This window comes from Apostichopus japonicus, chromosome 8 (assembly GCF_037975245.1).
Source record: "Apostichopus japonicus isolate 1M-3 chromosome 8, ASM3797524v1, whole genome shotgun sequence".
Taxonomy (NCBI): Eukaryota; Metazoa; Echinodermata; class Holothuroidea; order Aspidochirotida; family Stichopodidae; genus Apostichopus; species Apostichopus japonicus.
Window position 1 is genome coordinate 3806118 of NC_092568.1, and position 27493 is coordinate 3833610.

Here is a 27493-nt window from a genome sequence, read left to right on the forward strand (position 1 = left end):
CGGAACCTCCCGATTGCTAAGCCTCATTGCTTCAAAATGCCACCGCCTTTATCCTCTCTGCCACACCACCGGTTTTCAACTTCACACAAATATGTGAAAGTATTTATATTAGCACAATCATGGAGGCGTTTATAACTTATTATAGACCTAATATTATTCTTCCAAAAGTTTCTTTATAATATCTTGGTCCAACCTCTGGCCCTTCCATCACAGGTTCATTCCCCTCCCTAAATCAGTCAGGGAAACTTATCACCGGCCCATTGCTGAAATCCCGTTTACGTACGTGTTGAAGACGACTACAGAAAACAATGCAAATTTAGACGTAAACTATGTGTAGGCTGAGGTATATCATACTGGTGCTGTGGCCGAGTGGATAAAGGCGGTGGCATTTTGAGCAACGACTGGTTGTGATAAACTGATAATTAACTCTTGTTTCCTTTTGTGTCTTTATTGTTTGATTTTCGTGGTCAGTGTGCTTTATCAAATTTCGATAATTAATTCAATTAACTTTCAAACTCTCATTTTTTCCCCTCAGAATTTGTCTGCATGAGTATACGGTTAATTTACTGCAATTTGCAGGCTTGTGTAAATCTAAATTTGTCTTCTGATATATTACAATTAGGAGGAGTAGACCTAATTTATATTTGGCAAAGCTTTTCCAAATTACAACTTGTTTGCTCCCTTTAAGTTCCCTCAGAACCAATGATGAGGTATGGACCTAATAAAGATCGCACACGGTACCACGGATTTCCAGACTGACATTGAGTTGGATATCCAACTCAACTGTATTAGGTAGTAGGCGCACGCTTAAGGATTCTGTGCGCGTTTCTGATAACTTACCCTCCATAGTAACTATATTGATTATGTGAGTTTCCCGTGGTTTTCCTTTACGATCGGAAAGCGATGCACCAAAAAGCAGATATTCCTTAGTTATCGAAAAATTGCCGTTCTCATGATGAATTCAGGGAAAGCTATAAGACAGAAGATTCGGGTATGACTCAGACATGAAATTTTAGTTACTCATTTATGTTTCCTTATCACGAGAAGGGGTTAATGATATTCGTATATTATTTTAGCTAGTATGAGTTGTGCGAAAGATATCAATTTTAGAACTTGTAGTTGTACCCAGTGTTGCTTGTGCATTGCGATGCTTTTTGCCAATTGTTATCGCTCTCTTCGAAATACTTTCTTTAACTTTGCAACATTCTTAAGCCTTATGCGTAATTGATAATCTGACATGAGCACATAACATAGACCTATCTTTGATACTTTTTGCAGAGTTTGATACCTAGCCTACTGTATCTTAAATACTACATTAGTGGCATAGCCTAGCCTAAATCATGAAGGACCTTGCAACCTGGTTTTATGTTAGTAAATTAGTCTTACCTGATCTACAGTGGCTTAATGTAAATTGGAAAGTACAAGAAAAGCAAACTGCTTCCCTTGTTCGATATTATTACTGACATACTGTAGTAATTAGTATCGTAAAGGCTTCCTAATTGACGCACCTTCCTAATTGACGCACCTTCAAATATTCTAGCAACGATACAGCAGCCAACTTAAACTTTTTGCAGTCAAGCAGAAATACATATTTCATGAGTTTGAATCCATTTCAGGTATATGCTGATCAAATTGTGTTTTTCTTAAGCTTCTTACACCCTCCCCCACTTTTGTACATGTTTTGGCATTTGGAAATCTTACTTCCTAAAAATAACCAAACTAATCACAATATAATACCACTACTCTCTGAGACCTGACCTGCCTGACCTTAGAGGCTCAGAGCATAGCAAACAGCATCCAAAGTCAATGGATGTATCCATAGGCCTACACTCCAGTTAGCTTATAGACGAATGTGTCAATTTAGGGGTATGAAAGAACTTGAAACAGCAGACATTTTGTGGTCAAAGACTGCTCAATTGTACGTTGCGTAGGCATAGAACAAGAATTTTTTTGAGATCATTACATTTCGGAGGAACTGCACATATATGAAAAATGCATACAGTTGAGTGATTTGGATTTTTCATTGATAGATATAGTTAATCAAATTAATCCTTAAGGCTTAAGTGCGTCAATTATGAGCCCATGATGCTACTATTAGCCTAGTCTGGCTGCTGTGTAAATAGTATGCAAAATCTCTTATTCTGCTAACTGCTAGACCAATACTCGGTGCAACCTACTTAGTACATGGTGGTCATGTCAAGGAATCACCTAACTTTTGTTCATACATGTGACATACTGTACAATGAAGAGTGTGGCAGTTTAATAACTGATGTCAATTAATGAAGGACAATTTATCAAACACCATTGTGGACTGGTCACTCGTCAGCAAGTGCCTTGCAAGCTGATGAGTCATTAGTGACTAGGCATGCAACTAGGTGAAATTATCCTCAAATGATTATTTTTCAATAAGTATATATCATGCTGTTAAAAATGTACTTTAAATTGTACATAATTAGAAATAATTTAAATTGTTCATTTTGTGAATCATCAGGATGCTATCAAGGCCAAACTTGTGGACCTCGGATGTTATGTTGGTGAGTTTTTTATATTGTACTACAATTTTCATATGTCTTTGCAAACCATACTCCCAATCTATATGGGAGATTTTAAGGGTAGGTAAAGATGGATTTCAGTATCCTGACCATCAATATGAAATGAATGATGATAGAGAATAAGACAATTGTGTATAGTACAGTAATCACAAAAGTTTGACAATTGAATCTTGCATGTTGGTATCTAGTTTGCCTCAACTTAATCACATGTTTCAATTATTGTTTAAAATTTCATTGAAATTACTCACAGCAATTTCCCTCCAATTTGGATATTTCCCTCCAATTTGGTTTCTTTGCATAATTTCAATTAGCAAGTAATTAACAAAGTCACATTGATTCAATTGGCTGTAACGATTTTGTTAGTTGTGACCAAGAAGCTTTTGACTGTTTCTCCTGTAATGTTTTGACCAATTGATCAATATTTTGCAGATGATGAGTTGCCTGACTATATCATGGTGATGCTGGCAAATAAAAGATCAGAAGCTCAAATGACTCAAGATTTGGATCTGTTTTTAAATAACAATGCAACTTTCTTCACTTCTTGGTGAGTAAACCATAGCAAGTGGCTGACCCCCTGTTTTGATTTGACCCTACGTTAATTTTTACACAATGAAATTTAATTATAAAAAAAAGTGTTAAGGAATTTCATTTCTATTTCTGTCTTGATATATGCTCTAGAAACTTATTACAACTGGAATCTCAGTACATATTTATTCTACAAAGTATCATCTCTAAGCTCAATAGCGCCACCTACTGTATTATGATTATGAACTCTTTTGCTATCAAAACTCTGGGAAAATTACAAAATGTCAGTTCTGATCTATTAAGCAATAGATAACAAGTTACAGTGATATACATTTAAATTGACTTTGCTACCTTTTAAGAGTGGAGTTGTGATATTTTCTTGTACTATATAATGTCATCATTCCCTTCTGCTCTGTTTAATTATGCTATGGAAGGAATACATCTAGAGAGTTGTTTGTCTAGCACTGTGTGATTGTTAGATATTCCTAGACTTTGTATTGTTCGTGATGCATTTCACTAGACAATGTGTAAATAATCTTCAGAAACTATTTATTGAAAAGACTTATTAGTAAAGCATTTCATTTACAAAACAACTCTTGACCTTTTCTTAGGTTATTTGAACTTCTGGGAAAGCTTGAACAAAAACCAGTGAAAAGTGAGAAGAAGAAAAAGAAGAAAGATAAAAGTTCCAAGCATAAATCTCAAAAGTCTGAGGCATCTTCGTCTTCTCATCAGAAGCAATCGGAACCTGCCCAGCCAGCTACTAAACAGACCCCAGGTTAGACTTGAATGTGTAATTGCCTTCTTCTACTGTAACTTCAGTTTGTCAGAACGTTCGATTAAGATCTGCTCCATGGTATTTTAGAGTGAAAATGAACTTGAGGTACAGTAAAGGACAAAGTTGCAGTCATTCTCTTTTTCAAATTTTTGGTTTCATGGAAATGATGTTTGATAATCTATTATTTAGACAATGTTTGCAGGTATGTACATATTTTACCACACTAGATCTGATTGAAATTGTGTAAGAGCAATTATCAGTCTGACAGTAGGTGGAATGTTGCAAGTTTGATTTCCTGAAACAGCTCTCTCCTTTGTCGTGAGTTGTATGCTCCAATCGTCATTTATAGCAAAGTCCCACCACGTTCAACAAAGCTTAAAGTGTGGACATTGTTTATCTGAATTTTGCAGAGTTCATGATAAGGTATCCGATTGTAAACTTTTTTAGTCTAGTTTTTTGATGACAAGATCATCTTCAGTCCGGATTCATATACAGTAAGCAAAGTAGGCTACCCTGGGTTTCATTTATCGCTAAATCGTAATAAGTGTACACCACAATAGTTGTTTGATAATAGTTTTTAGAAGTACTGTTGGTGATATCATTGCAGCAAGCTATCAAGACTTTCTGTGAGTCTTAGAGAACTGTTGTGATAATAATGCATTAGCTTGCGATGATTAAAAATGCTGTTAATTTTGATGTGAACTTGCAATAAATTTGACTGTCCTTACAGTATCTATCTACTGTCAGCATATTGAGGTCTCGACCATCACAGTAGTCGGCACTCAGAGAGACTGCGCCAGAAATATAATCGCAGCTGGTTTTAGTTTCATCTTGATGATAGAACAGTGCATACAGTAATATTAGGCGATTTTTGTTAGCACCATAGTGACTATCTAATGTCCATTATCTGTTTTGCAGAAACCTTGCACAGTTCCCCACTGGAACAACAGGAGCAGAAGTTAGTGACACCCACAGTATCGGGAGAGTCATCAGCACCTGTCATATCCATCCTCTCGGACACACATGATGTCCTGGACGAAGAACTCACAAAAGAAATTGATGCAGATAGGAGAAAGTCAAAGCAGTCCACCAAAGTAACCCATTCCGATCCCTCTCGTGGAGTTAAACAAGGAGAGGCAGGCAGTGGATCATCTTCATCATCATCATCATATAGACATCATGTGATTCACCAGAGGGCCAGTAAAAGTGATAGCCAACACTTGAAAAAGCCCACGGAGAAATCACATGGCACAACGACAAGAAATGTGGCCGAATCGACTACTTCTCAAAAGCCCAAATCGGATGTGAAACTCAGATTGGGGGAGAGGCATGTGGAAGAAGTAATCGTTTCTGTGAGTGCAGTTTAACTTGTTTCCCTCACTTCTTTCTGCTAATATTAACATTGGTATTAGCAGGTGATAGTATCAGTTTGTTAAAGACATCAATATATTTTAAGCAAAAACGGGGGATCCTTACTGCTTATGAATTATGAATTCCTCTTATTATCCAAATTCTTTAGGAAATTTGTAAGAATTTGAAAATTTGAGGAAGCAAACTGTTTGCTGTAAGTAAGCACTTGAGACAGATCACATCGAGGAGGACGGATTTTGAATCCAACTGTGGTACATTGTGCTGCGGGCGTCTACTGTACAATTAGGACATTAAAAGCTCAGTTCCATTAACTGTAATGCCTTCATTTGCATCAGTGTTGATAAAATTAAAAATGTTCAATACTAAATTCAAATTAAGTTGGCTAACTTGTTTTCCCTCAATTCTTTCTGCTAATATTAACATTGGTATTGTCTGGTGATAGATAGGATCAGTTTTGTAAATACATTCAATATATTTCAAGCAAAAACGGGGAATTGTTACCGCTAAGTGCTTATGAACTACGGTTTCCTCTTATTATCCAAATTCTTGAGGAAACTTGTGTTATTGTTAAGAATTTGAAAATTTGAGGAAACAAACTGTTTGCTGTAAGTAAACACTTTGAGACAGATCACATCGATGAGAGAGTATTTTGAATCCAACTGTGGTACAATTGTGCTGCGGGCATCTACTGTACAATTAGGACATTAAAAGCTCAGATCCATTAACTGTAATGCCTTCATTTGCATCAGTGTTGATAAAATTGATGATGTTCAATACTAAATCCAAATTAAGTTGGCTAGTCAGGTCTCTAACGATGAAAGAAAAAATCATACATATTGAAAATTTGTTGATATGCTCCTTGCACATGTAGGTGTTGTTGTAATATGATAGATCTACAATAATATGAAAGATGGAATCATGGCTGATTATGACACATTTATGCCAGTGACATTCTATGCTGGATGGAATTCATAATACCTATGATAGGTTTGTTGGTAATCATATTCTCAAAAAAGTTAATAATTTAACTTTGCATATTGGAATATCGCCATCAGTGGGACCTTAACCTCAGCAGGTACCTGCCCAAAACTCAACAGAATGCATCCGGGAATAATTTAGTTTTCAATATTTGTGTAGCAGTTTTGAAATCTCTGGATTTTAGTCTGTTATCAGATACTATGGTTCCAGTGTAAAAAACAACTGCTATACTTCTTTGCATTTGCATAGCACATCAAAAATTTTGCATAGCAGTTTTGCAATGTGATAATGAATAGGTTATTCCCTGTGAATTTTCTAATTCACTAATTTGCACATCTATCTGGATCCAAGTGACTTATAGCGAGATGGGGTCAATTTCAGATTGCTCTATTCAATCCATAAAACTGAAAGCAATCTTCATGAATATTATACTGACAACATTTTTGTCAGCTTGAAGGTTTGCTACTTTGATTTTCATTCATCCATTGTGTCTTTATTTTATGTTCCTTCAAAAGTCTATATTTCTTGTTTGGGAGAACAGTTCCTACTTGTTGTTAGGCATTTCATTTGTGCATCAAGGTTAGTCAAATACATAGCTTGAATGTAACAGAATGACTGTAGGAGCTTGGTTACATATAAGCATATTTGGGGCTTTGCCTTTGGAAGGACTGTCTTGCCTGTCAGTACCTTCTCCTTTCTCAGAATGAAAGTTGTAGCCAAATCCCAAAATGTGAAATTATTATTGGAATTTTTCAGTAATTATTGCTGAGTTACAAACAGTCATTGAAATCAGCAATAGATGCTTATCGAATATCAATTCTGTTGAATTTAAAATGCTTTTATAGGACGTCAGTAGAAAGCGCCAGGGTCTTGGTTCCGTCGTTGCCCAGGTGATACATCACGATGTTGAGGAGGAGAGTAGCGACGAAGACGTGTCTGCTGCTAAAAAAGTTGCTAGCAGTGTAAGAGCCACTAGGAGGTACGTCAGTCAGATATACGATGCATCTTTGTGCAGAAATAAAACAAATGTATTTATACATCTCCTCCCTCTCCCCCTTCCCCTTGAAACGTCTGCCCCTGCTCAGCTGTTTGCATTTGGTAGCAGATTTTCCATCAAGTTTTCCAAACTTTACTGTACTGTATTGTGTCTCTGTCTCCAGTTAGTTATGTGAAACCCTAAGCTCAAAGACTGCGATTAAAATGTTTGCCGAGACCCAGTTCCACCCAAATCGTGTCTCTCATTGCTTTTCCTTTTCAACATTAAAAATTGATATTTTTTTGTTTCTTGAACAAAGAGAGATGGTATAGATTGGTAGATGATTTGACCAGATTTGCCAGATTTGATAAATCATCAACATAGCACACACCCTGAATAGTATATTTTGTACTCACTGTAGGGCTGATGTCAGCAATGTAACTATTAATGCCAATTTGTGGGATAATTTTTCCCTTTTTTATTTCAAATCGTCTTGACTTTCAAAACTTTTTGGAAAACTGTAATAATGGCCATAATCACTCCGTCATATGATAGTAAATTTAGTGATTGTGAATGAACCTTATTTAATTATTGGTATAAGAATGATAAAGTGAAGTAAAAGATGAAAAAAAAAAATAGCAACAGTTTTTGTATACTTGCAATCTTCTTGCTTTTAATGCTATCATCCTTAATGATAATTTGTTTAAACAAAATTGTAAAATGTTAGTAAAAATTTAGCATACTAGCACTTGATGAGTTGAAATACCACCAATATGCTTTCCTTGATTAGCCTTCATAAATGAAAATTTATAATATCTAGCTGTATTGGTGATTGTTTTAATTGTTTTTTTTTTACTCTTTACCACCTAGGCCCACCCTCCCCAAGAGTCGTCAGGCAAATACTTCCCTTCTCAAGAGGGCAGTGTCAGAAGCCACAGCATCGACGAGTTCCGGCATTGAGAAGCAAGTCAGCCCTCGGATAACTCCTCAACCCCCCGGGCCGCCTCCTAGCAAGATAAACAGGTATATATATTGTGTGCTTAAATTAATGGAAAGGCCAATATCTATATTCGAAGAAAACAGGTTGAAAGCAGCTGAAAATGTCTTTAACACATAGTGCCTCCCTCCAGGACATATACATGAATTTCACTACCAACTCAACTCTATATTGTTGATATGTTGCATAATTGGTTTATATCCAACAGGTGTGTCATACCTTTCTTATTATAACAGGGATCTCAAGGACAATCCACCACCAGCCGAGTACTGTTCATGCAGTTAAATACCTGAGAACTGATCTCCCAATTCAGTAAAGATGAAATAATTTTTTTCTTGAGATATGATAGTATCCTGCTTTTTCTATTATCAGAACAAACGTTCAGGCTGTTAAACCAGCCATTGTCAGGGAGATAACTCAGAGGGTTGCCACATCGAGCGGAAGAATATCATCCTCCTCGGCCGGTGACCAAGGCATCCAGTCACGCTCCCTGCAGCGGGAATTTCTCGACAGGGACTTTGACTCGCAAACTTTCCAGACAGTCGAGAACCAAGCTGAAGGCGATGTAGATGGTAACGAAGGTGAACATGAGGAACAGGAATTGGTAGAGGTCGTCCCAGTGCAAGGACAAAAGGGAGTCTTTGTTTACAAGAACGTAGTAGCTGTGGTAGGCAGTAGCCGGAGAACTGTCGATGAAGCCCAGGTAGAACCAGTGAATGAAGAGGAAGACATTGAAGGTGAGTCTAATGTGAAAGGTTGGATCCAGTGGGACAGGGCAGGGGTGGGTGGGTGGTTGGTTGGTTGGTTGGTTTGTTGGGAGGATTGGGTAATACAGAGAGATGTTAAAAAGAGAACTTACATCACCTTGGCTCTACAAGTAAATAGCCTAGCTTGTCTTCAATTTTTCATCTGCCATTTTGAAACATTCAGTTTGGTTCTTTGATATATTAATGAATGATCATCTGATAATTTGGTTGTACATATGAGCTTTATCTTAAGGATCTTTCTGCACGTTCTGCACAGAATCCTTTCATGCCGTAATCCAACAAGAAGCAGATTCCAGACAGATATATGTGGCAGAAAATGTGAGTGTAGCGGACAGCACGCAGTCCCCAGAGAACCCATTGGAGGAGGAGATAGAGGAGGTTGCATTCGAAGAAGTAGAGGAGGAGGAGGATGGAGAGATGCAACTCCCCGAAGAGGGGTACAGCGTTGAAGAGGAAGGTCAGAAAGTACCAAAGTGAGTAGATGAACATTATCATATTTCTTGTTTACCATGTTATATGTTCATTCTGCACAACACCTTTTAGACAGGAATGATTCCTTTCCCATAGATGCCACAATTCTGTGTTCAATCAAAAAATGATGTATTATCCTGTCTTGTAACAATTGGAAATGTTATTGTGTACGCTGAACAGGAACTGAAAAATTAAGAGTGCACCAATAAGAAGAAGGAAAAAAAATATATACAGTAACCAGCATTCTCATTGTCTGTCTGTATGTCAATGAATCCCACTTCTTTCCTGTTCTGCAAACAGCAAACAGGTATTGACAAACACTTTTAGTCTTTGTCTAGTCACTAAATGAATGAACTCTGAAATATCTGGAAATTAACCTGGAAATGATTTGATAATATTTTACAAGACCTTACAAGAAAGTGGTGTCCTTTAACAAACTGAACAATTAGAATTCTATCACAAAGTTTAAGGTAGACTGTTATTGAAAGCCATTGCTATTTTTTACCAAATCCTGAAGGAAGCATGTATGACATTAAACCAAGCTGAAGCAAAATGAATGTACTGAGCTTCAAAACACTTTGTTTTGATAACTCAAAACAAACATAAGTGACAAGTTAAATTACAAATGTTGGATTAACATCATCTATCAAACAAAACAATAAATTCATTTGTGGACACTTGATGGGAATTGTTTGTCCCGAGTATCATTGTGACAATTGATATAGTGGAGGCCGTATACCATGTTGCTATAATATTTGCTTTTTTTCTACTCTCCACAGGGGCGTTACCCAGATTGGCGCTAGTCCTAGATTTATCGTTACTTTGGAAGGTGCTCAAAGACATCTCAATTTGTCCGCAAATCAAAGACGCAAGATTCAGAGAAAGGCTGTCAAGAGAGGCCACGCTCAGACTGCACATATGCCAGACATTGTCATCACCAAGCAACCGAGGAAATCGCTGTCCCCAGAGGTCAAGAGGCAATTTATTTTCACAGACACTAGGGGTCCAGAGGAAGTTGCACCAGTGATGACCCCAGAGGAGATGGACCAGGAGGAGGAGGAGGAGGAAGAGAGCATGTTAGTAGAGAAAGCACCTTTCATGGTATACTCAAATGTACCCAAAGTGGAACCATTGACTATTTCGATGCAAGATTCAGATGAAGATGGTGAGTAGATGATTATTCCAAGATCTCCTCCATCGTCCCCTCAGAGTACTGTTATACTCCCCATTTCTCCCTCGTCCCCTCAGAGTACTGTTATACTCCCCCATTGCTCCCTCGTCCCTTCAGGGTACTGTTATACTCCCCCATTTCTCCCTTGTCCCCTCAGAGTACTGCTATGCTCTCCCACTTCTCCCTCGTCCCCTCAGGGTACTGCTATGCTCCCCCATTTCTCCCTCGTACCCTCAGGGTACTGTTATACTGCCCCATTTTTTCCTTGTCCCTTCAGGGTACTGTTATACTCCCCATTTCTCCCTCGACCCCTCAGGGTACCTTTATGCTCCCCCATGTCTCCCTCGTCCCCTCAGGGTACTGTTATACTCCCCCATTGCTCCCTCGTCCCCTCAGGGTACTGTTATACTCCCCATTTCTCCCTCGTCCTTTCAGGGTACCTTTATACTCCCCCATTTCTCCCTCGTCCCTTCAGGGTACTGTTATACTCCCCCATTTCTCCCTCGTCCCCTCAGAGTACTGTTATGCTTCCCATTTCTCCCTCGTCCCTTCAGGGTACTGGTATACTCCCCCATTTCTCCCTCGTCCCCTCAGGGTACTGTTATCCTCCCCCATGTCTCCCTCGTCCCCTTGTCTTGTTTCACAGAACTATATAGTACCCTGTAGGACAGCACCCTTTGTTGATTATGGAAGTGGCTGCATGCATAGGAGCCCTATAGGAGCCCTACTGCATGTTGCTGTTGGTAGTATCATGCTTTCCAATCAGGTATCCATTTTGTGACAATTTAATGTTCCAATTAGCCTTCAAAACATTGAAACATTTTGGATTGTCAAAGACTGTAGAAGACATCATATGTCCCCTCACTTTTCACTGTGATGCCAAGTGCCATCTGGCTTTCAAGTAGGTTTCTCTAGAATGTGAAAACTCATGCATATTTGCTCTCAGTGAGTCAAATGTTCAGGTCTACAGTAGTAGTACGTTGCCATAGCATTAATTACAGACATTGTTTGGTAGTCCCAAGCCAACATTCCATTGTTACAAAGAAGTGAAAGAACCATACTTTTCATTTGCTGGCTGCAAGAATTGCAATGAACCGCTGTATGTAATAACAATTTTTGGCAATATTGGGCAAAAAAACATATTTAAAGAAGTTGACAGATGGGAGTTCATTCATCTTTTTATCGTGCATTGCTACCAACCATGCATGAATCGCATCGTATTTATTCCTTCCCAAAGCCATCTGCCTTGCAGATGAAATGTCAGTTTTGCAGTAAATCATAAAACAGACAACTGACTGGGGAAATTATAAACAATTTGAAAAGAGCAAAGTTTTTTTTTTGGCTGGAATATAATCAATTCTGTTGTAGCCAAACATTACTTTGCTCTTTCCAAGTTATAGATAATTTTTCCTAGTCAGTTTTCTGTTTTTGGATTTCCTGGAACATATCACATACAGTACTTGTTGAGTCTAGTACCATATGTACATCTAGTCTATTTTTAATTGTCATTTATAATTTTGTTATTTTGTTTATTTACTGTTTATTTTTATGATTCTTCCACAGAAGGATTTGAAGCGGAAGAACCTTCTCAAAGAGAGGAATCCAACAAAGCAAATGAACGCTGCAAATTTTGGCCTGCTTGCAAGAATGGGGATTCATGTACTTTTATGCACCCCACTACACCATGCAGGTAAGGTATTTCGGCTGACGGAATGTAAAGCTCACCTCGAGAGGGCTCTTGTATTAAAATCATAACATGGTCCCTTTTCAACAAGCATAAATATCCCAAGTTATACTGGGGGGCATGGTCATCCTTGGGATAAGTCTGTCCTTCAAAAGATGTTTTAAGAAGGATTATTTTAGTCCCTCATTATTGGAAGTCTGTTTACCCCTTTCCTTCCCCCCCCCCCCCCCTTCTACTGCATGATCTGAATCACAAAGTCTTCATAACATCACAGAAGTAGGAATCAAGGTTAGAATCAGATCGATAATTTATGCACATAAATGATATCATCAATCAGACACATATTCTGTATATGAATTATAAAGTATGAAGAAATAAGCTACATAGTAACAATAGCTCAGTAGAGACATTGCAGTATATTGCTATACAGTTAATTTGCATTGGTTTGCCAAACATCTCAGAATATGGGTATAATTTCTTAGTTAAAAAAATGAAATGACATTAATAGCTACAATTTCTTCGGTTTTAAGAAGTTTTGGGAGGGAATAATTTAGTTCTTAAATTTTGTGTAGTGGTATTTTACGGCTTTGAATTTTGTCCAGGCTGGTAAAATGCTATGATTCCTTAGTGTGCAAAACTGGTATGAATCTTTACACTTGTACAGCAACTTGATCATGTTACGAAGCAATTTTATGATGTGTTACCAGATAAATCATTGCCTGGAATGCAGGGCTACCAAACATTTGCAGAATTGATTCAAAGTAGCCTAGAGATACCTGTAATAGAAAACGTGATATTAGAAAATTGTATGTGATACAGTATGAGCGGATTTTGAATAACGTATGCTTGATTTTGCTTCATGACATGTAATCCAATATGTGTTGAAGTTGCCTCAGTTTGGTGGTAGCATACAGAATGGTAAAAGTTAGAGAGAACATACATGAAAATGTTATCAGTTACTCTAGTCCATTAAACTTGCACCAGGATTCATGAAATTAGACGCAAGTTTTGTAGGTTTGCGAATGAAAAGTTCACGCATTACATTAAATGTGTGGGACACAAATGATTTAATTACCGTTAGTTAAATGATGCGTCAGGTGCCTCCAAGTGGTGTGAACCACATTAGATCTCCTAGACAGATGGGTATTGATTTATATACATGTGTAAATAGTACATGGTTTAGCCAGAGTAAAATGGAGATAGACTCCATTGCAAAATGCATGTACTCTAAAGGTAGCACAAGCCCAACCTTTGGTTAGTGCGATATAGAGATAACTGTCATTAGCTCAGCTTTTCTAATTGGCTAAGATCTCTCATTTGGGAGATATATCACCAGATTTAATGTTCTTTCTCAAACAAAGTTGAAGACTTGATCCAGTCTAAATATGACATCATCGAGCCACATGTGCTCCCATTTCTTTATTTTTTTTTCTTGATTTTATAACAAAGTTTTTTATATGGGATGGTAGTGAATTTTTGCAAACGCTGAATCTAAAAGATTTGAACCTCTCAGCACGACCTAATGATGTCATTAATTTCTGTGTCAACACTGTTCACATTTCACACCTTGAAAATATGAAAAGAAAAGCAAAGAGAAGGTCAAGGTTTCAGATCTTATGGCCGCATTTATGACATCTTAGCTAACTTACAAAATGACAGCTCCGAGACACAGCTTGTTATTAAACTAGAATATCTATCAAAATGTAACAAGATTTTTCGAAGCTGTTTTGAGGGAGTTGCTGTTCACAAAGATAACTGTCAAAGAAGCCAAATATGTTGGTTGGGTTAGCTGATATGCTTTTAGTGGCCCAAATCAGGTCAGTTTGCATGTGTTCATTTTAATATCACTTTGTGAGTTTAATATTTAGTCAAAGGTTAAATATCGCCACAACATTACACCTCCACATGACTTGACAACCTACAGTACAGTACTAATTGCTATTTTGAGACATTGGAACTGACTTGTGTGATTCTTAAACTGAGAAATAATTCAACAATCTTCTGATTTGTGTGCTGAATTAGCTTACCAACCACTATGACAAATGGGTTGTCTGCATTTAATGAGTAATACTGTTAATAAATCATACCTAGAAAATCCTGAACTACAGATAAAACTGTTCACATTTTGACTTGTCATATCAGTCAAACTTAATCTTTTCCAACTTAATCGAAATGTTTGGCATACACAATTCTTGTTTGTGAGCAACTGAGAAAGAATTTATGCAACAGTATCTTGAGGAAATTTAAAATGACAGCCAGAGATGAAAGATTGATGGAAAACATGCAAAGCCCTTAATCTTAATTGGCTCAGTTCATGAGTTGTTGGCAAACATGAAGAAGAAAGTATTTACCTGCTCAGACAAAGCAAAGGTTAAGTAGCTTTACTTGACTGCAGTTATTCTGATCTGCCAATAGTCTTGCTATATAGCTTGCTATAAAACTTACTCAGTTTGCCCTGTAGCTTTATACTGTAGTCTGGATCTATAAATTCTAAATAAAGGTTTCATGGTTTAATAAACAGACAGTTTTGTGTGCCAGTTAATGGCAGGGTCTTACATGTAATAGCTCGACTATGACAAATAAATATGTTTTCGTCAAGTGTTATTGTCTGAAATGTCTTTCCTCGTAAAGTACTAGCAAAAATGTCTTGCACTTTGTTTGTAAGTGACTATGATATTTGAGTTTGCTATGATGAATAAATTAATAGGTTCAATCTTCAAAACTGAGCACGACTGAAATTTTCAACGTCATGAAACCGATTGAACACCACAGCCAATCCATGTTTAATGTTTTCCAATTTTCAACATTGAAAATGGACTTTGCATTGTCAGGAGGGCATTAAAAGACTACAGATTTTTCACCAATTTTTTTTTTTTACAGTTTGGAGAAGGCTGTCTCATTAAACCCCATTGTGGACCTAATCATTCCGTTCCATTTCAGCCATAATGAATATTTCTCCTAGTCAATTTCTTTTCACAAGTGAGGGGTAGGGGAGGGGTCAAATTGACCTATTCTGGGGAGGAATTGTTGTCAGTACAACTTGAGACAATTATCATAATAATAATAATAACAATAACAACAACAATAATAAATAATAGTAACCTACACCACAGAAACTCCTTCCTCTTCCCTGATTTCCGCCCTGCAGTTGAAGTTAGAGGAATGCCATTTGAGCCTTGACTGATTAATTGATATGTTCCAAACTGTGTTCTTTCTTTGAGAGGTCGGTAAAGTGTCTGATTGCAAATCTGCTCATCTACAATGTAGATAAATTAGATTGTTATTTTTGATGTTTGAGTATCTGTCAGTTCTGTACAGCTCTGTCTATGAAATATTACACAGTTGCACTGGCTGATGTGGTATTAATTCCGCAGACTGTTAATTTTTGGATTCAAATCTTAAGTCATGTCTGCGGGACAAAAAGGTTTGTTTGACTTGCAATCTACAAGAAATTGTGGCTTTAATTTGTGCTTGTTGATATGATTCAATCATTTAAGCATACGGTAATATGTACATTAATAATAGCTTAGCATCTGGTCCTAAAATTTTGTACATCTGCATAAAGACATCCAGGAGTGTAATTTGAACTTTGAACCCTCCCAAGTGACTTGATTATGTTTACCGATTTTAATTTCAAACATTTTCTACAATCAACAGTTCATAATAGCTTGAAAAGCTGGTTAGACCTACCTATTGTGACGATGTCACGAAAAAACGAAACCAATTATAAAGAAATAATGTTATTATACTAGTAGGGAATTGGCGTGCTGTATATTTTGACATTTTGCAGCACTTGCTCACTGAGAGTCTGGTATGTTGGGAGAGCTAAAAATTGAATGATAGTGTTGGCAAGATGCATCTCAACTTTCTTCAACAACGTGTGATTTAAAAGAATATTTTCCAAAGCACCAAGTCTGACATCCAGACAGTTACGTCATCTTCCATTATCTACAAATTACATGAGTCAACTTCGCCAAAGTTTCAGATGTTCTTTCATTAATGCTGGTGCAATCTTTCTTGAAGCAGAAAATCTTTCTTATATAGCGTACGTTGTACCTGTCTAAATTATGATCCGCGCTTGTACATTATCATGATATCAATGTTAATCATTTGTCCTTTTCCTTTGTGCTTTTATTACCTGTTTATTTTTTGTAGATTTTATCTTAAACTGTAATGTTCAACAAAAATGAATTGAACTGAAAATCCTTAGACTCAGTGAGGATGACTTAAAAATGTGGAGTCTAAGTTTAATTTAACAGTTCATTTATTGCTAATAAAGAGTTTTCTTAATATGCCATGATAACTGACTTTTCTAAAGTAAATTACTGTACTTCACCATCAGGTTATATTTTGCCTGCAACATGATGCTAACGTTTTAGAAAAGAACGTTTTAAAGGGTAAATGTTAATAATTTAGACCCATGCATAGACTGAGTACTTACTAGCTGCCATTATTACCAATTTAACTAAAAGAAGAATTCCAGACATGTAACCTGTACCCTGAAATGATGACTGTCTTACAAACATGAAGAAACGAACCCAAATATTTTGTTTTCTTACATTGAGCTATAGGTTTATCAAATTAATTCTTTTATTTCTGCTTTAGTGCAATATTTTGTTTTGAGTCTTTGACGAACAAGTTTACGAAAGTTACTAAGTATATATTGCTTAAAATAAGATTACTATTTCACGATCAAATCCTTAACACATTTCTACGGAACTCTTTCTGACAATTCTACGGTTGGTTTAATCATGAGCGAATGCTTGATTTTCAACATTTCTTTGTCCAGCCTCTGTTTCATTCAATATATAAAGCACAAAATCAGGAAGAGGAATATTTTGCCTCTTCTATGATATACAAAGTGAAACTCAAGCTAGTGAGCTCAACTCAACAAGCTGCTTTTATTCATCATTTATAACAATATTTTGGCAGTTATACTTTGTCTAATGTTATATATCTATTTTTGCATCCATTTTTTTTTTTGTCAACTTTTTTTTCCAGAGAGATTTGATCTTCCCATGATTGCGTTTACAAACAAATTACAAAATGGCAAGCGGTGAGATTGCTCGGTAATTTGTCATGACAAGTGTGACAATCTTTGGCTTGTACTGTTAAGTCATAAATCAGGTCAAAGGAGAGCCATACCCTTGGGATAGGTTAGAGCCTCTTGGAATAATTAGATAAATTAGAGAGACTTGCTCAGTTCTTTTTCTTTGCTTCTTTCATACTGGAAAGTTGTTGCTCTCTGAAATAATTCAAGTTATATTTGATTTTGACAGTGAAAGAAGCTGAAGCAGACTTGTTTTAATTAAAGCATTGTTTGAGTTTGCCATTTCATTTTTTTTTTCTTGGAGGGATTGGTTGGTTGAGGAGGGGTTATTCCCACATGGTTTTATTGTGTTGTCAAACTGTCGATGCTGTATTCTGTATATTTTGCATAGACACATCTTAAAACTGATGGCTTCTTTTGACACGAAAAAATTTAATTTGGGAGTTATTCCCCCATGGTCAGTTTTTTTTTTTTGGAAGTAAACATTGGCCTTCTTTCGTTGGTAAGAAATATTCAAATTCCTAATTTTTTTTCCCTCGTGGAATTTGTTTCATTAAAGGTCTCTAATAGCTCTGAAGCTTGATCAAACATGCTGGCTGTAGATTAGGTTTCCTTTGTTGTATTAAGGAAATATTTAAAAGTAAGTTTCAAATTATATGGACCCTTTCCTTTTTAGTATCCTCAAATTTGTACGCTCAAAATCAATGGATAATAAAGCAAAGAAAACGACCACATATACAGATGCCATGTCAGTAGCAATGACAGTGTGCATTTAAATTGCTTTGTTGGCTCCAATTGTCTTAATTAAGGTCCAACATTATTCCTTCGAGGGAGTATAACAATCAGCATGGCTTGATGTATATATGAATAAATTGACATTAAACAAAAGTGGGCTTTGAATATCTTAAATTTGAATTAATTAACAAAGCTGTGATAAATGAATGGCAGTTTCACCTGTAGATGAACTAAAGATTTAAATTTTTAAAGTTTGCCGAAATATTTTCTGGCCCTGAATCCAGATCAGTATCTTGTGAAACTAATATAGATTTAAAGGACCTGCATTGTTAACATTATACTGAAGTCATTTGTGTAGAGTAAGTAATTAATATAAACAATTCTGAAGGTGTGCTTAATGTTCTCTGAAGTGAGTGTATATTTGCTAATTGCATCATTGTTTTGAAATTTTTGTTCAAAAGCTGATTAAACTTCTTTTTTCCTTCTTTGTAATTCCCCTTACTTCAGGCATCTCAATAGTCATGTCATTGACCTCACACAATTTTACAAAAACAAGTGAAAATAACAAATTTATGCAAATAGTTTTTAATATCATGTTAAGCTCTTTCCTCGCTTTTTCCATTCAGTTACCAACCACAGTTCTAAATTATGGCAAGAGTTAAAGATTTTTCGATAAAGAAGAGGGAGTAACAAAAAAACACCAAAGTAGATATTGTAAACGTGATATACAAAATGACAAAAGAGAGACAAGCCTTTTAAAAAGAGCAAACCCATCGAGCATGCAAAGATTTTGCAATACCTAGTAAAAATTTGAAACTTAATCTGATGTGGATTAGAATGCTATAAATGGAATTTTGGTTAAGACTTTGCTGGGAATAACAGTAAACTTTGGATAAAGCTGTCATAAAAGAGTGTCAGGGTAGATTCTCAAGGTAGATTTCTGACCTACCAGGGATGATAGCAGCCCCATGCAAACAGGACATTTGCATATATATGAGGTCTATTTTGTCATCCAGTGGATGTGTTTTCATTGTAGGTGGGTAACACAGCTTGATGTGATGGAGAGCCTACAGAATTAGAAAAAAGGGACAAGTTTTCAAGATGAATTCCCCTTAGTTTGTGTTAATGAAACAGTTTATGTTAATTATGGATTGAAGTATATACTGTATATATATTGGTAACCAGTTGATGTATTTTTGTAAAGTTTTTATTGAAGCATATACAAGATTCCCTTTTTGCTGATGTTATGTTACAAGTTCGGTCTTAGGATTGGAATACTGTATATGTTGGTATTGAGTCATTTGGTGAATGTGATATTCCATGAGGCTGAGGTGCGATGGCATGTGGGGAATGGGGAGGGGGGGGGTAACATAAACCATACTCATATTCCACTACATGATCAGATCAAGGTGTATTTGGTCTTAGAACAGAAGTATTGGATATAGAAATACTGATGAAACTGAAAGCTAAAGTTATCATTAGGGTAGTTGAAAAGATTTTAAAGATTTAGCAATGTTTCAAAATCAAGTTAATGTTAAAGTAACTGCATGCATATATGCTCTCTAAAGGAGTTGGTAAATGGAGTTAACTTGTGTTGAAACTGATAAGAACTGGGCCTTCAAAATGGTAAGTACTGTCCTTGAGGCTCCATTGCTGCTTGATAATATTAAACTACAGCCTACTGTAAGGTACATTTGGTTGACCTGGTGTGAGGTCATTACCTTTCAGTACTGTAAATACCTATTGTTTATAGACTGAGTAATATTATAGTGGACATTAAACCAAAAGATATTAAGCACACTAACAACAGATTCAGCAAGAATAAAATGCACAATAAGTTAACCCCAAGTTTTAACATTTTATAGTTATCAAGCAATGACAGTTCCAAACATCAGTTACTACAATTTAATAAACCAGTAAAGACAACAAACCCTAGTCAGGGGAAACATTAAATACATGCAAGTAGTGGTCTCCTGGCATCAAATTTCTTGGCCTGATGCACTCTTGTCAAGTGGACCCAATACATCCACCTCCTTTCTAACCATTCCATTAGATGTCAGACCCCACAGTTGCTACTTCTTTCGGATATCCATCACTTAAAAGCATTACAATATTTAATGAACACCATTATTTAAACTGCCTTTTGTTACACAGCGACTACACCAAACAGTCAGAAACCATAGCATGCAGTGCTACACTGCTGTACAGTATCATATCTTACACAGTTTATGATGCAGTGTCTGATGTTACATAGGTACACATATTACTCAGTTATAGCATACAATGTATTAGAAATCTACCATAGCATGCAGTGCATTCTTGTTGGACATGATAGTGTATAGTATGATATCGTGCACAGTTTTATGATACAGTGTCTGATGTTAGGTAGGTACACTTGTTACTCAGTTATACCATACAATGTGATAGAAATCTACCATAGCATGCAGTGCATTCTTGTTTGATGTATGCTAGCGCTAACAATGCTGACACTTATGCTACCTTACACAGTGTACGATGCAGTGTCTGATATAATGAAACACATGTTACTCAAATACACAGTACAATGTGATACTGTAGGTAGGGCAAACTTAGTCAATCCCAAGCAGGTCAAATTGGACTGATCCCAGGGAGGAGAAAAGTGGTAGAAATCTATCTGGGAAATATCTACTCACTGTAGTCACAAATTTACTTCGCTCCTCACTTAAATGTCTCTCAACAACCTAAGCACTCTCGTTCTACTGTACAGTGCCTAGAATGAACTGGTAACCATTTAACACTGTGTGCCCTCTATGACCAACCCCTCCAGACGATGACCTTCCTTCTCATTCTACCAACCAAAGTGCCTAGACGTCCGTTTTGTGTGTGGAATTTTTCCTATCCCCAAGTCGTTTGGAACTGTATATCTTTTAAGGCCTTTTTCAACTTTATTGGAGTATCAAAGTTACACAGTACAAATGTAATGGAAATCTATATGGGAATTATATCTACTCACAGTAATTAAAAGTTGGAAGGCAAAAGTATGTGTGGAGTTTGGTGTTACTCCTAATATATGCTAATAACAAATTGTAGTTCTTTATAATAGTATACTCATAGTTACTCATGTGTCCTATGACCACCACTGGAAAATGATAAAATGGTTTATCCTGTTAAATAGTTACATGTTACCTATTACGTGGTGTTCTGTTACCTGGGAACAAATTCCTGATTTATGTTAACATGTGGCGTCCTCAGGTTATATCAGTAAATTGCTTTGCATTTAGGTAAAACTAATATTAGGTGAATTCAGTTAATTTTAAATGTTTTTATAGAACCATACAAGGTTGCATTTGTAGATTCCAAGTTTGAGTTAAAATGTGGAATTGGAAGCCACCCGACATGTAAGTTGTAATCCATAAGCCCTTGATGGCTTCTCCCACATTTTTGGTCACTTAAGCGTCGTAAATATCACTGCTGATTAATATTGTTATTATTAATATTATTATTACGATCATTATGAACTTTAAATAGTTCACTGTTTTGGTGTGCAAAGCTTAATTCTCTTGTGCGTAGACTTGCATATTAAGAACAGACTGAGAGCTGTTTTGTTCTTATTATTATTGCTAGATTTTCGATGTGTTTGCAGGCTTTGCAAGAAATCCCAGACTGGCAAAATTTTGAAGATACAGTAAGAAAAATGAAAAAATCAATATAAAATAGGTTACAGTTTAAGTTACTGTTTGCTAACCATAAATCATTCATACTATAACATACCATTGAAAAGCATACTTTCTCTGTCTATTAAAGTTACTCTTCTTCTTGAAAGATATTAAACTGAGCACTCACTCAGGTCTTCTTCTATTCAACAGAACTTTTCCGAAATGTAAATTTGGAGATAAATGCCTCTACATTCATCCAAACTGCAAATTTGATTCGCTGTGTACAAAACCCTCTTGTCCATACACTCATGCTACAAGAAAATCTGTTCCACCAGTAGCCCTACATCTTGGAAAACCAATGTTGCATCTCCCTGCTCCTCCACCACCTCCAAGACAAGGTAAGGGTTTCCTTAAATGTTGATTGTTTCTCATGAGACACTGGCTTTAAACATTCTGGATAAGTCTGTGTTTGCAAAAAGATATCATTTTCATAAAAGAGGGAAACATTAAAAGTAAAGTTTGTTTTAAATTTGTTGCCAAAAAAATATCATGCATGATGGATGACTAAAAAAGGCAAACCTGGTCATTTAAGGTCAAGAGAGTTGAAACTATTAAAACGTGTTAGCACAAGTCTTGTTTTGATAGCAATGGGAACCTCTGCATTCATATTGTGTGTGTGTGTGTGTGTGTGTGTTCCCATTCTTTGTAAACATGGTATATCTCAAAGATGAAAAACAAGTTTGGACATGCAGATCCTTATTATAGATGCTACATATTGAAAAAGAAACACACAGGTTGTTTTTGTTTTTTTGGTTCATGCATGTTAATCATTTACACTTTGGAATTGGAGCTCAAGATGTGAAAAGCATATCTTAAGAGAAGGAGGGAAAAGGATGTTGTATGACCAGTAAGTGTATATTACATCAAATATGTGGATTTGCAAGTTTGATGCATTCTGGTTACATATTAACAATATGTGATCATATGAAAGTGCACATGTATGTATCCAGTACAGTTTGATTGCCTGTGTCTATACCCTACCAAACCATGCATGCCAAATTTAACTTAATGACATTTGATTATTTTTCTAGAGAGAGTACAGTAAATGCATCTTTTACCAACATTTTTGTATTTGTCTTCAAGGTTATGAAAGCTTCAGATAAGTGATCAGATCTGTCAATTAACTCGTTTTGAAATTTTTCCCCTCTCTGTCTCTCACGGGAACTGATTACATTTGTCATCTTAATGTCATCCAATTCAAGCAACTTCAAAATTCTAAATGAAAGGTGTTAGTAACATCTTGCGAGTTGTTCCAGAAGATTAACTCATTACGAGACTTAACAATGGGCTGTTGGGATACAAGTCTTGACAGATCTATCTACTTCAGAAGAAAATGAAGAAGGATTCTGAAAACAAAAATCGAAGGATTCTGAAAACAAAAATCGAAGGATTCTGAGTAATTGCACTTTCTAATTTGCAGTTTATTCCCCTATGACAGCTGGTAAAATGAAAAGTGGAGTTTCATTTAACAGTTAAAATCCCTAGGAGGAATATGCTGTCAATAACAGGTCAAACAATGGACCATCTTAAGTTAACTGATTGCCTAAGGTGATGGTGAAATTATTTGGCAAAGTCGTATGTTGACAAGATATTAAATAATCATGTTAGTGAAGTTCGTGTGAAAGATTTATTCCTGTAGGATGAACCTTGTTTTTCTCGAACAAATGAGCAATCCAAGCAAAGTCTTGACGTTTGAATAGTGTGATGAAGTATGTGTTCTGCACGTATTCATTAATGGCTGTGTTAAGGTTGAGTGGTGCGGCCTGCAGAATGCAAACACTAGCTACTGTATATTTGGGGACCACCTGTTTTGTCCTTTCTGCTTGTTGTTCTACCGAGGTGGGTATCTTTGTCCTGGGTTGATCTCACACTGTTGTCCAACACTGTTAATAATATTATAATACTACTGACCAGGTAATTCGTATCAAATCTTGCAATGTATGATTTCTCTTTCATTATGGGTTTTCATCCATATGAGTGGCATGCATATTATCATTTTGATCTACAAACTCATTGCACGATTGAAACACTCTCAATTATTTGTTTAAGTATACAAAAGGTTTCCTTGGCTATTGTTCATACATTTACTTATTTATTTTATGTGTGCATATGTAACAAAGATTTGTATTTGTGAAGTTTAGTGCATTCAAAGAAGGAATTGCTTCCTGCAGCTTATTTGAGACTTTTTTACTGGAATGGATTCCAAAATGAAACGTAAGATTGTAATTCTCAGAATTAATTGCAAAGCTTAAAACAGCCAAGTGATACATCATTTTCAACTTATTGTAGTTATGTTTAGAAATGCAATTGTTAAGATGAGACTTAGTAATGCATTATCTGATATGATCTTCCAAATTGTCAAACATACCAAAATGAGCTAGAACCGTAAACTGGATACCCACACGACACAAAGTGTAAGTACCTTCCGTCACATGCGTATATGGTTGATGAGCACTGTAACATAAACTGCCTTCCAGATGGAGTCATGATTTATTTGTTATAGTTATTATTGCTGCCTCTTGTAATAACATGTTAATGCAATACTGATGACTCCCAATACAAAGTAGCTTGACAATATATTTTACAAATGTTGGCTGTGTGTGAGTATGATATGGGATAATATGAATATGAATAAAAATGGACTTTTATAGCTTGCAAGGGATGCTTAAACTTAATTGTGTGGGATTGTTAATCTAATATAATGTAGTGTTAAATGTAATGTAATGTGATCTTAGGTTGTTAATGTAAAAGTCACCAGCCGATTGATCGGCCATTTTGCTTTTTCTTTGGTCACTGACAGGAGTCAAGGCAGCGTGCAAGTTTCATCCAGGGTGTCAGAATCCACAGTGTACATTTCTTCATCCAAAAGTAAGCTTAATAGCAAATCATCTTTTTGAATATTTGGCCAATGTGGCCAATTTTCAGTACTTAATGCATTGCTTATCATTGTTTTAGTACTGTAGTTTTAATATATACTCTCTAGTGCTATCTAGTAGTTTTGTGCAGTAGCAGGAAGGTTTTAGAGATACCTGATATTTAAATTGAGTCCAGATAAATGATTAGTCTACTTTATGCAGATACTTTCTTGATTGATATTTGCAGTGAGTGGACGATATACACCATTTCAGATATTTAACCCACGGGGAGTCCCCGCAGTACTGTTTCTTTGTCGTTAAGCCTATGAAATACACATTTACATCCAGAAAGAAAAAAAGAGGCCTTTACAGTATATACATCAAATCCTACGGAATATGTTTGACTTGTTTTATAAAGGTAGTCAACGAGACATATATTTAGGATTAATGAGTAATCATGGTTTGTTCAAATGAAATGAATAGTTGTCCTTATTAGATTAAATGTGCTGTATCATCGAGTGAGGCCTCTCAAATCTCTCTAAATGTTTTCTCAGAACTCTAGTATCCGATCTTAACATGAACAAATCTAAACACTGTCCAGACTAACTTTCCCCCTTTATAATCCTTCTTCTTGTTTTTTTTTCAAGTTGTGCCGTTTTGGGAAAGGTTGCTCTCGTCTAGGTTGCAAGTTTTTCCACGCCAACGTTGCAGTGAGATCCTCATTGACGTGGACAAAAGAGGCCAAGCATATCAGGTCTGTGTCCTACTTTTTTTCGTGTTTTTTGGCCGCCTACTCCTTTACACATTTAAAAAGGCAGGTGATGACTTGGAAAACAGAAGAGCAGTTTAGTTTGTAAACGAGTGTCGGATGCCTTTCACGATGTGATCAATTGTCTGCAGGAATATCTACAGTATTATGTGCAAGAAAAAAATCATTGTTTCTACTGTGATATTAGGCTAGCAGATGTATTAGACCAACAGGAAGGGTGCAGGGTGGTGGTTCTGTATAGAGAGACACAATCTACCCTACCAGAAGGCAAGGATTTGTCGACACTTGGCCCCTGGTTGTTTATTAGTTAGTAGTATAACAGGAGGCAGAAAGAGAATGACCTCATATAAGCCAAAAAAAAAAAATAAAAACAAGACACCTTGTGCATTATCTGATGCAAATGGCTAAACTATGTCTGCTCCAAGAACACTAATAATTTGCTCCATATGCAATATTCAATGTTCATTGTTAAATTGTTTCCAAAAATGATTTCATATCATGATTTAAGTTATGTTTTTTCCTATGGTTGACTTCTATTGCTGTTTTTAAGTTCGAAATATTTCATATTTTAATTTTAAATTCTTGCGGATTACATATTGGGGATAAAACTGTTATTTTTTTGTATATGACTTTCCCATTAGCCAACGGCCATTTGCGGCACCCACAAGCACACCTGCTCCTGTACCAAAGTCAGCGCATCTTCACATAAGGCCAGTGCTCACTCCGAGTCCTAACATGTCCTCTCCTCCAAAGTAAAACATCGCATCTTCAACCTCTCGACACCAACGACGGAGGCGCCAAGGTACGAACAGAGACTCAACACAAGCAGGTTACCATGGAGACTGGATAAGTTTCCATTGATTGAACACGGAACCCCACGTGGGGTCTTGTCAATGGATTCAAGAAGTAGTTTTAAAATGCCTTGTATTCAGTTCAGGAAGAAGGTCACCGTGGCGATATATACTACATTGATAAAGTATCACACTGAATATAATTTCTACTAAATATACACAAACTGTAACCAGAATAGAGAAAGTTCAGTAACAGCGATATTTGATGGTAACCATAGCAACCTTACCTAGCCATCCACTGCTAATCTTGCACACCTACTAGGCTGCCAGATTAATTTCAAGGTGGACCACAACATTATCATGTTTATTTCATTTGTTGCATTTTGTGTTTTGAGTGATGTCTTTAGTGAAATTGATGAATAGAAAACTTTTGATGGCAACTTTTGGGCTAGATTGTATTTCCTTCTAGTTGTGCCATTTCTGCACTAGCTCGTTTTCCGTTTCAGTGGTGTCATTAGAACCAAGAAAATGCTCAGGAGGCTTAGAATTCTAGGTTAAAAAAAACTGGGAAAAACTGTAACTGTTTAGCTGTAAAAATGAGCAATGGAACAAACACCAATACATGGTAACTTAAATGTACTGCAACACTTCTGGTTTTAGGTCATTAAGAGAAGTCAAAACATCAAACTATAAAGACAGTGAAAAGTGTGCCAACTCAACTTTTATGTACTGTTTCTTCATATTTCAATATGTAGGTGAAATAAGTATACCAACCCTACTATTTTTAGTGGAGGTCATAGGTCACCAAGATAAACAATAGCTTATTGTCCTTACTATGTTTGTCTACCATATGTGACTACAAGAACCCTCTTTTATTTATGGAAGCCAAAGCCAGAATAATGCCTTGTAAACTTTGAACTCCAATGGTAAATGTTTGCTGAATGCTTTATCAAGCTTTCCTCCCCCTTCCCCGCCCAACCATTGTCAAATACGAAGATTTTTTTTTTTGGAGTTTCGAACATGTGTGTAGTGCATTATTCAAGTTTTACACTACAAGAGGAACTCTGACGCTTACCTTGTATAAACAATTGTGTGTAAGATATTATTAGCAATTGCAAAATGTACACGTATTAAAACTAGTATATGGGGGTTTAGGTATTATACTGTGTTTGTTGAGGTTTATTGACTTTAAGTCAGTTGATGAAGTTGGAGAGCATTTTCCTCCAATGCTCTTACCAACTCCTGGACGGTTTCTGCTGATGTTGTTCCAATGTTCCTTCACCCTGATGAAAATGCACTACCATTTAGAATAAAAATTGAAAAAATCA

The 27493-nt window shown here is 36.3% G+C and overlaps 1 protein-coding gene across 2 annotated transcripts; it reads left to right on the forward strand.

Annotated features, from left to right (window-relative positions):
- The first annotated feature begins 812 nt into the window (after positions 1–812).
- On the forward strand, positions 813–27493 carry LOC139970828 (zinc finger CCCH domain-containing protein 14-like). Of its 2 annotated transcripts, none has more exons than XM_071976851.1 (15): positions 813–991; positions 2492–2534; positions 2982–3096; positions 3689–3855; positions 4774–5207; positions 7050–7183; positions 8051–8203; positions 8550–8914; positions 9201–9417; positions 10195–10580; positions 12150–12276; positions 21901–22088; positions 24551–24618; positions 25253–25359; positions 26016–27493. In XM_071976851.1, exons 1-15 carry the CDS (start codon positions 953–955, stop codon positions 26128–26130), a joined length of 2658 nt encoding a protein of 885 aa, XP_071832952.1. In that variant the 5' UTR covers positions 813–952; the 3' UTR covers positions 26131–27493. The 2 variants fall into 2 exon arrangements, with proteins under 2 accessions (XP_071832952.1, XP_071832953.1); XM_071976852.1 differs by having other exon boundaries at positions 12153–12276.

Bases quoted from the DNA above. Each gene is read 5' to 3' on its own strand.
- LOC139970828 (XM_071976851.1), top strand. From the start codon at position 953: ATGATGAATTCAGGGAAAGCTATAAGACAGAAGATTCGG. The intron at 3,856-4,773 runs GTTAGACTTGAA...TCTGTTTTGCAG, and splicing joins AGCTACTAAACAGACCCCAG to AAACCTTGCACAGTTCCCCA. The intron at 9,418-10,194 runs GTGAGTAGATGA...TACTCTCCACAG, and splicing joins GAAGGTCAGAAAGTACCAAA to GGGCGTTACCCAGATTGGCG.